The sequence below is a fragment of the Acanthisitta chloris genome, unplaced genomic scaffold (assembly GCF_000695815.1).
Source record: "Acanthisitta chloris isolate BGI_N310 unplaced genomic scaffold, ASM69581v1 scaffold3145, whole genome shotgun sequence".
Taxonomy (NCBI): Eukaryota; Metazoa; Chordata; class Aves; order Passeriformes; family Acanthisittidae; genus Acanthisitta; species Acanthisitta chloris.
In genome coordinates, this window is record NW_008674122.1 from 15,760 (window position 1) to 26,001 (window position 10,242).

Sequence of the window (10,242 nt, forward strand, 5' to 3'; positions counted from 1 at the left end):
AAACTGTGTGGGAATGCTGCACATCTCTTGGTCCCAGTTTTAACTGCACCTGCCTGCTCGTTTCAGGGATTTGTGGGAATGTGCCAGGAGCAGAAAGAGAGCTCCAAATCACATCCCTACCCTCCACAAATTCTGTGTGCTCTACCACCACCAACCTCAGAGCCTGCTCTGGAAACACACACCAACAGGAAAACAAACCTTAAACACAGCAATAGCATAAGGGTGAGGGAGGCTGTCCAGGATCACAGATCTTTGCATCCCATTGAAGTCAACCCTCTCAATCCTGTCCATATAGGCTTCAGTCCAGTAGATCCAGTGATCATCCACAGAGATGCCGTTTGGCCACCGCACGCCCTCGGAGACAATACACCCAGCCAGAGACCCATCCATGTCACTCCTGTAAATTCCAGCTCTGGAGTCTCCCCAGTCTGTCCAGAACATCAACCTGGCAACAGGCAGAGAGGTTACTGGGGAGTCATGACAGAAGAGCTCACCCAAAGGGAGCAGGTTGTGAAGCAGAGCTTTGGATGCTTTACATTCCACGTCTCTGGCACGACTTGCCTTTGAGAAGGGAGCTCTGCAATTCTAATCAGCACCACCAGCAGCTCCACGAGGCTTATTTAGCTGCAAGCTCTGTGCTGTGAGTGCAGCTGCAGGTTACCTTGCCATGAACTGCTTTGTTTTAGCACAGATCCTAAAGACAGCTCAGCACTACGTTTGCAGCCACGGCAAACCCTCTCTCAGAGAGATGTAACTTGTGTTTGGGTGTTGAATTTGAGCACAGCTCAGTTTCTCACGCATCACTGCAGCTTTCCCCACTGACCAGACCAGTTTTACTGGCAGGAAATGTTATTTACTTGTAGGGTAGGAAAGGATAAACAGTTTGTGGTCTCTGCTGTGAGGTGGTTGGTGCCACAGTGGGGTACGTGATGTTGAGAGTGGACTCCACGGGGCAAGGAGTGTGAGCTGCACCCACTGTGCTGTGTCTGTGCTACTGTTTCACCTTAGAGAGGTGTCCATGCATCCCTCTCCTTGTGTTTGCCCCTTGGTGAAGGATCAGCATGGTTTCCTCAGGAAATACCCAACTACTTGGAATGATTTTCTTACCCCTCTCGAGGAACCAGAGCGAGGGCTCTGGGTCGTTCAAGTATGGAAGAGTTGTGGACAGTGAGTCGCAGGTCTCCGTCTGGATTGGCCACCTAGACCAAAAAACCAAACCCAGGATGTGTTTACTATTGACAGTGGCACTGCTTAAAGTTGCAGGAAATCATACAATCAGCCTGGTTGGAAAAGACCTCCAAGATCATCAAGTCCAACCCTACTGTGGTCACCAGACCATGGCACTAAGTGCCACATCCAGTCTCAGCTTGAAAACCTCCAGGGATGGGGAATCCACCACCTCCCTGGGCAGCACATTCCAATGCCTGAGCACTCTCTCTGTAAAAATCATCTTCCTAATATCCAAGCTAACCCTCCCCTGGCAGAGCTTGAGTCTGTGCCCTCTTGTCCTGCTGCTGGTTGCCTGGGAGAAGAGACCAACCCCCACCTGACTCCAACCTCCTGTCAGGGAGTTGCAGAGGGTGAGAAGGTCTCCCCTGAGCCTCCTCTTCTCCAGGCTGAACACCCCCAGCTCCCTCAGCCTCTCCTCATGGCACTTGTGCTCCAGTCCCTTCACCAGCCTCGTTGCTCTTCCCTGGACCTGCTCCAGCCCCTCAATGTCCCTCCTGAGCTGAGGGGCCCAGAACTGTGCCATCAAATCTGTGGCAGGAAATTATTACTTCCTAAAAAAAAAAAATATGCACTGCCACAGTCATGTCTTTGTAGGATGGGTGGGCATAGCTGTACCTCAATTTTGGGAATCCCAGCATTGACCCAGTACAGCAACTGACTGAGAGGTTCAAAAGCCAAAGCTTCCACCGTTTCCAGCCCAGTGCTTATGATTATTTCTTGCCCAGAGCTGCCGTTGAGGCAAAGACGCTGAAAAAGAAACAATAATCAGCATGAGAGATGAGGAACTTCCTCAGCCTCGAGGTGAGAGCAGTCAGGTGTGCGAGGCAAGCCACAACACACAGCTTGAAGGGGAGGAGTAGCAAGACAAACATTTGTATTTCAGGGTGTGCACAAAACACCCCAATGCCAGGAGGTGTCTCCTTGGGCAGCTGAGCCTGCAGCAGCCTCCCCACAGCCCAGCTCACCTGAATGATGTCCAGAGTGACATCAGCCCAGTACAGGCAGTTGTGTTCATAGTCAAAATCGAGGGCAACTGCCCCTCTCAGCCCAGCCAGGGGCAGCTCCTCGCTGACACCAGAGGCGAGGTCGTAGCGGTGGATGGAGTAGCGAGTGGCGTAGAGAATGAACTCGTTCTCCTCTGCAAGAAAGAGCCTTATTGAGTGACCGTTTTAGGCTACAGCAGGTATTTTCTTACCCCTGGCTGCATGTTTTAGCACCTCAGGGAGGCAAAGCCCCTTTGTCTCGCTGGGATTAGGTTAATGAGGACGTGGTAATAACCTTCTGTGGGGCTGGGAACACACTGTGGTCATTGTCTGCTCCAGGAGGAGGAGGAGGAGGAGGAGGTAAGGCTGGCAAAAAGTGCCTCGACCTCCTTCCCTCCCACCTTAGTGTGCTGCCAATTCGAAACAAAATACTGATTTCTCCCTCCGAAATCTCATGAAAAAAGGTGGGAGTGATGTAAATCTGCAAGTCCTAGGGGACACTGGCATGGCAGGAAATATCCCAGAGTGGGTTTTGTTTCTGAATTGTGCCCAACGCAGCATAATGGGATCCTGGTCCGGGACAAAGTCTCTGGGGTATTAGCACACTACTGGTCAAGTCCAATAATGCTATTAATGAGTAAAGCTAATGTCAGTAAGTAACTCTGGCTGTGCATCCCTAATGAGATTATACGGAGATATGAAACAGATACTGTACATGAAAGTGTTACCATGGTGCGAGCCAACACGTATCTGAAGACGATCAGCAAATACTCTGGGAACACAGCACTTCAAAGGCCAACCCGGTGGGGATGGCAGGTTTGGTTTGCAGCCCTTCTCAGCATGACCAGCACAGCTCTCCAAATAGCCTGAGAGGGCTCAGAGGGGTGACTAAGGTGTCAGGCTCTGAACGAGGAGTAAAACTAAACACGGAATCCCAGCAGAGCCAACACTTCCCCAGGCTGGTTTGCACCTGCAATAGCTTTTGCACCCTGAAAAAAAAAATCTTAGGATGGTGCAAGGAAACCTCAGGCTGCTCTGCTGAGCTGCCCCAGCCCTTACACGAGCCCCTGGGCTGCCTCGGGCTGTGGAGCTGCAGCACAGCAGCATGCTGATCACGCAGCTCGTGACGGCAGATTAAATTAAAGCTGTAATGAGCAGAATGCAAATAACTTTGGCAGCACAGGGGCAGGAGACTGTTTCAGCGCCTCATATGTTTTAGAGGAGAAAATAAGGACGGGGGTGAAGCCTGGCAGGCACAGGAGTGAGGACTGAAGAGCAGCATCTGCCCTGCTCTGGCCCCAAATAGCTTTCATTCAGCTACGTGGCTGTCTCAGGGTGGTACCTTCCCAAGGGTAGGATGGAGGAGTCTTTGATCTAATTCCTGTCTTTCTGGTTGGGTTTGATCCAGCTAGAGGAAGGACATGACCAGGATAAAAGTGTTCTGCCCACAGCCTGCTCTGAGGGAGAAGAGAGAGCTCTGCACCACAGCCTGACGGAAGCTCTGGATAGGACAGGAGAGGATGATTTGTAATCCACCAAAGCTCCTGGTTTTGTCTGAGGGCCCTCTGGGATTTTGTGCATGGTCCCTCAGGCACCAGCCAAAGGGTTTATGAATGAAGCCCTTGTGCCTGGAGCAATCCTGTCAGTACTCACCAGCTAGTGGGCACGGCACCAGTTCTCCTTCGAGCCGCGACTCGATGTCTCCACCCGTACAAGTGTCCCCAGAGATCTTTCTGTAGCTGCAGCACACACAGAGCCAGGCAGTTTATTGCATGGAAACAGTTAACACACCACCCTGTGCAGCCAGAATAAGCACTGGTGTTTCATTGCAATCTATACCCAAACATGCTGTTTGTTTATTGCCACTCACGGGGTGTTTGTGTGTGGGGTTTGTGGTTGGTTGGGTTTTGGGTGTTTTTTAATCACCAGTGGGATCAAGCCCAGCATTTGGAAGATGAGGTTGCCCTCAACAACATACACATACCCTCGAGTCTTCTTGTAGGTCGAGCCAACAGGACAAGGGACTGGAGGGTCGTAAGGTTTCCCAGCAAATTCAGGGTCAGGGACACAAACTTCTAATGATAAATCATCACTCAGTTTAAAGCCAAAGTCACTGCAAGGAGAAGAAAGATGTAAGAAGGGACAGGGAGAAGGGAAAAATGCTGCCATGCTATACTATTACTCTGCTCTATTTTCACACAGAAGTTTTAGGGACCCAAAGTGTCTTGGTAGACCATTTATTTGTTATCAGTATTTAGCTGCACGTAAGATCTTAGAGCCAAACAGGACATTTCAAGAACATTTTGCAAATAAGCTTGCCAGTGGCTGAGCAGGCTGGAGGAGGTGAGGCAGCAAGGCAGAGCTGAGCCAGTGTGCTCTGAAAATCTGGCTGCAAGCCCCTGTTCTCCTGCTAGCTGGCTTAGGTCACCACTCTGTCTCTTGGCTTGTCCTGCTGGTAAAATGGGAGTTAGAGTGTGGCTGTTCTTTGGAAAACACTGTGGAAGAGGTTATGTCAATCTGATTTTGCAGGGAGTCCTGGGCAGGAATTGGATTCCACCAGCTCTATTCTCAGTCTGCTCATGGTGAGCCAGACTCAGACTCTGTCTTGGCATTGAGCAGCCTGGTGTGAGCTCCACTGAAATCTCAGTCCCTGAAAAGGAGTTCATTTTCTTACCTCAAACCTTTGCAAAGGATATGAAAGCTCAGTCCCTGAAAAGGAGTTCACTTTCTTACCTCAAACCTTTGCAAAGGATTACCAGAGTGTGTTTCCTAATCCTGAGAGCTGCAGGCAAAGTGATATAGCAGAGCCATCTGCATCCCTGTGGCTAAAGGGTCCTGAAGCTTTTCAGTGGAGGATCTTTATATGTGATGGGGAATTGTCCACCGTCATTTCAAGAAGGTGATGGATTAACAGTACTTTCCTTTTCCATGGAACCTTTCAGAGCCTCCCAAAAGGCTCTACAGGCATTAATTAAGTCTCATGCCTTGTTATTAATGAAAGGATGTTTTCAGGCTGCTTAGTTCTCTCTTTGCTATAAGTGATACTCGGAACTACATAAATTGGATGTTGGTTCACTTTGAGCGATTGGTCACAGATATTTATCTCAGACTTACAATCCAGACTGAAAGAAATCAATTGCCATTTACCATTCAAAGTCTTCCCTTGTGCAAGAGCAGTTGGAGACCATGACAGGCCTGTCAAAATCTTCTCCATTGAAACAGGTCGCGTGAGGAGTTCTCCTTTTGAAAACAGTTTTATGCCCCAGTAAGCACTCGTTGCCTCTCTCATCGGAGGGTGACCACAGCTTGTAGTCATTCTCTGTGCAAGGGACCCCTAAAGGAAGCAACAAGGTTGGGGAACAGAAAGGTACAGCCCTTGCAGCACCCTAGACTTAGTTTGAAAGGCAAGAGAGATGCAGATGCCCCTTGGTCCCAGCACAATGGGCAGAACATGGTACCCAAGGATGCTTGGAGTGAGGGCAGGTGTGCTGGCACCCAGGTATACACCAGCCATGCCCATTGTCCCCTTCCTCTGCCCCTCAACAAGCAGCTCCCCCAAACTGCAAAGCTCTAGCTCCATCCCAAAGGAAAAGGCAAAGCAAAAAGCATCGCGGCTCGGAGCGTGCGGTGCCAGGCAGCAACCAGCAGCTCTGTGGTGGTGACAGTGAATCTGAGATGCCTCATTTAAATGAAGTCGTTCTGGTTACCAAACAGATCTGTTCCTCACAAAATGTCAAGGGAATCAGTTATAAATTTTAGTCAAGTAAATTCCTCTTGCTGGGTTTAACTGCGCTTTGATTAAAATGCTGCCTCGCAATCAAAGCTGAAATGGGTTATAAAACATTCATAGGCACAAGCTTTCAGAAGGTTTTTTGGGTTTTTTTTTTTTCCTTTTCAGCATATTTCTCAGTGAGGAGAGAAGGGATACGAGAAGAGCACAGGGAACACGAGTGCCTTCAGCAGCTGTGGACTCAAGACATGAGCACCCAAACACGGATGGTGGTACCACAGCCTCTGCAGGTGATGTCCTGTCTCCCTCCTGCACAGTCAGCATCAGTGCTGGCTCTGTCCCCTTACCCAGCACGTCAGTGGTGTTGATCTGCAGGATCAGCCAGCTGTGCCCATTCTCTTTGTAGGAGCCAAAGATGGTGAAGATGGTGCTTTTCTCCCCGGGCTCGGTCAGGAGGCCGTACACAAACACCGGCTTCTCCGAGAACGTGAAGACCTTCCAGGTCTCCCCTTCATTTGTGCTGTACCTGCAGAAGGAAGGTTGGAAGAGGTGCCAGGGGCATGTCCTGCCTGCTGCAGGGTACTCTCTCCCATCCCCAGCTTGAACACCAGGAGCAATCCCTGTGCCCTGACCCTTACTTGAGCTGGTCGGTCTCGGTGCCCTGTGCGATGGCCACAAGGATCCCACCATGGTCACCCCAGGTGTAGTAGTGGGGCCCAGACAGTGCCTGGAAGAGAAACAGTGCTGAGGGATGATCAGAACTGTGCTGAATTGAGGGGAAAATGGCTGGAAAGTTTGCTTTGTCAGAAATGCTGCCTGACCTGAGCTCATGTTTCAGATTGCCGGGGCTGAGCCAAGGATCTGAAGGCACCAGAGATTCAAGTGTTTATGGGACAACATCTGCAGATGAGAGCAGCCAGCACAGCTTCCCTAAATGTATAGCTGTGTGTAAGGCCTGCACTGAGCCCTGGACTCTGTTCCTCCCAGCTGTGTGCAGGGAATGAATCCGTGGAAAATGCTGTGACATGAAACCAGAGTCCATCACTCTCCCCCTCTCATCTGTCATGTCTGTGAAGCTTTCCTGACACTCAGCAGGGACTTGTCACCTTCCCAGGACTGCAGAGAAGTGTTGGTTCTTGGGCTGTGTAAGGTTTTCTGAATGCTCAACAAGAAGTGGGACTGTGGCATACAGAAACAAGCCCTGGAGACAATTCATACATCCATCCCATGGGAAGAAACTTCATGCTCACCTCCACCTCCACCACAAAATCACCTTTGCTTTCCTATCCAGGGAGGCCAGTGCAGCTCAGGATGAAAACAGGGAGCATGTACGTGCCTGACTCTGCTCACAGGACATGCTGTTGTGCTTGGGGATGTTCTTACACAGGGCACTGAATGTCTTTCTTTCTTCTCAGTGCTGTGAAATCACACCAGTGACCTGGAGAGCAATGAGCCTTCCACTCTGCTGCTTGCCAAAGCTGAGGAGGGAGTTGTGCTGTTGCTTCTCAGCTGAGGAACTCCAGGGCTGGGTCATTCTGCACCTCTGCTCAGGATACAAAGAGCCCAGAGCAGTCAGGAGCTTCGTGCTGTTTAACCATGGGTCAACACTTGCTCGGCGTGTTTGAACTGCACTTCAAGTCAAACCTGCCTGTGAGCCAGGGGAGGTTGGTACCTCAAAGTCTGGATTTTTGCATACCCAGCCTCAGCCATGAGCTCCTGCCTGGCTGCAAGGGTCCCCAGCTGGAATTCAGAGCCAGGACCAGCCTCTGCACCATGGTCACTCTGGCAGCAGCCAGACCTGTGGTGTGTCCCCACCACCACTGCAACTGCCCAGACCTCACCCAGACCACGCAGCACTTACAGGAGGAGGAGAAGGCTGCTCAATTCCCAGGATTAAATAGCTTGCAGATGTTGAAATACCACATTACACTGGCTGCAGAGTGCACAGCCAGACCACAAACACAGCCACAGACCAGAACTTCCACTCAGTAAACAGCATCAAACTCCCCATAAACCAAGGGCAACATCCCACGTTTCTGGAAGATGCCAGAGCCTCTCCAGACACTCCCACATAGAAAGTCCTGGCTGCCAGGCCCATCTAAAAGAGGCCAGATGACCTGTGCTGAGGGCAGGTCCTGCCAGGTGAAAAAGAGAACAAGAGGAGGGAGCTCTTCTGTGTTTGAATCCACCACCTACACCAAGAGGTTCACCTCCAACCCACGCCTGGTCCTTCATCTAAAATCCCTTTTGCCTTGGTCTTAAGGGACATTCAGCACCTTCCAACTCTTGGAATCAGATGTGGAGGTCATCTTTAATGTCATTTGTCTACATTGCTGCTGGCCTGCTGCACCACCAGCACCTTGGCTGAGCTGACTTACCTCTCTCCACCTTGCTCCAGCACTGCTCGAGATATAGACATTGGTTTTCCTTGCCATGTTCTTGCCAACGGAGCCTAGGAGAATGGGAGAAGTCATTCCTCTTGAGGAATGCAAAGTGATTGCTTAAAATGAAGCCAGACACCTCTCCAAACTATTTTTATCTGTGATTGAGGAGCTGATTTTGCACACTGCAAATCGATCCCTTTAGAAAAAAAAAGCAAATATTTTAAGAGTATTACAAGTTCTAAAAGCAGATGGGGGAAAAACCCAGGGCCGTAAACACGATTAAACAAAATGTGTGTGTTCTTCAGGAAAAGAGCAAGACAAACTGGAATTTCCAAATCCTCAAGAAGCCCTTCATGAGGATCAGGGAAGAGGATTGGAACAGAGCAGGTTTCTCACGTCACCGTGCTGCAGTCAAACTGTAATTACTGTACAGGGACTGCAGCAGAGAGAGGACAGCAAAATGCACAACTGAATGGCATTTTATGACCTGCTTATACAAACTAGATGCTGCCAAGTTCCTCATGTCCTGACAACAACGTGCCCCGAGCCAAGGGAAGGGAAGCAGTACCTGTTGCAATGATCAGTCCTGGTGCTGACTCCTTGGAGAGAATGGGCATCCTACGCAGCTGGAAATTCAGCAGCTGGCTCAGGCGCTGGGCCAGGTGGAGAGAGCAGCCCTGGGAAAGCTGGGAAAGCAACACACAGTGGCATTCAACTCCATCCCATGTCCTTGTCATGCCTAGTCTGGTGCTCTCCTCTTGGAAAGGTGAGATCCTTGGGGGTGGGATTGCTGTTGGAGCATCTTTTCATACAGCACAGGTAAGGTTGGAATGGTAAGGTTGGAAGGGACCACAGTGGGTCACATCTGGCCCAACCTCCTTGTCCAACAGAATTCTGAGTATTCATTCCAAATCATACAATGCTCAATGGATCATTAATACAATCATGAAGGTTGGAAAAGACCTTGGATCTTGTTTTTTTTGATCCAGAAAGGTTGGATCACCAAGCCCAACCCACCACCCATCATGTCTTCAAGTGCCAAGGGTTCTTTTGCCCCTTTTCTGGGGTGACTTCCTCCACACTGACCCAACCTCCTTGTCCAACAGAACTCTATTATGAATATTCATTCCAAATCATACAATGCTCAATGGATCAATACAATCATGAAGGTTGGAAAAGACCTTGTTTTGGGGTTTTTTTATCCAAAAAGGTTGGATCACCAAGCCCAACCACCAGCCCACCACCACCAGCACCCATCATGTCCTCAAGTGCCAAGGGTTCTTTTGCCCCTTTTTTGGGGTGACTTCCTCCACACTGACCCAACCTCCTTGTCCAACAGAACTCTATTATGAATATTCATTCCAAATCATACAATGCTCAATGGATCAATACAATCATGAAGGTTGGAAAAGACCTTGTTTTGGGGTTTTTTTATCCAAAAAGGTTGGATCACCAAGCCCAACCACCAGCCCACCACCACCAGCACCCATCATGTCCTCAAGTGCCAAGGGTTCTTTTGCCCCTTTTCTGGGGGGATTTCCTCCACACTCACCCCATCCCACCCCACGTACCTCACAGTCAATCTGCTCCCCATAGTGTGTCTGTGCTGGGGGCTGCAGCAGCTCCCAGGTGCCTCCCTTGTCGAAGGTGATGACCGAGCGCATGTTCTCCTCGCTGAAGGAGCCGTTGATCAGGGTGGCAATGTAGACACCCCTCACTCCTTCCACGCGGTGGAAGTCTGCAAAGGGCTCGTTGGCAAAGTACCTGTGGGGAAATGCAGAGGTGGGATCAGTGAATCAGAAATCACAGGCTCCATGGGACTGACAGGCAAAGGTAATGCTTGGATCAAACTCGGCCAAAAATTGCGTGGAGACCTCATAGCAATCAGAGTATCTGAAGGGGCTCCAGGGAAGGG

General features: G+C 50.1%; 1 protein-coding gene across 1 annotated transcript in view; it reads right to left on the reverse strand.

Annotated features, from left to right (window-relative positions):
• Positions 1-10,242, reverse strand: part of SORL1 (sortilin-related receptor, L(DLR class) A repeats containing) — a gene marked incomplete at its 3' end in the record, with an annotated part of 31,472 nt that overhangs the window by 15,107 nt on the left and 6,123 nt on the right. Inside the window, exons 8-19 of the mRNA XM_009075204.1 lie at positions 9,899-10,091; positions 8,896-9,013; positions 8,322-8,395; positions 6,582-6,670; positions 6,291-6,469; positions 5,361-5,547; positions 4,198-4,326; positions 3,867-3,952; positions 2,196-2,368; positions 1,846-1,977; positions 1,108-1,199; positions 199-445 (exon numbers count right to left, since the gene is read on the reverse strand). Of these exons, the coding sequence (XP_009073452.1) occupies positions 199-445; positions 1,108-1,199; positions 1,846-1,977; positions 2,196-2,368; positions 3,867-3,952; positions 4,198-4,326; positions 5,361-5,547; positions 6,291-6,469; positions 6,582-6,670; positions 8,322-8,395; positions 8,896-9,013; positions 9,899-10,091 (1,699 nt within the window). The remainder of the gene's footprint in view (positions 1-198; positions 446-1,107; positions 1,200-1,845; positions 1,978-2,195; positions 2,369-3,866; positions 3,953-4,197; positions 4,327-5,360; positions 5,548-6,290; positions 6,470-6,581; positions 6,671-8,321; positions 8,396-8,895; positions 9,014-9,898; positions 10,092-10,242) is intronic.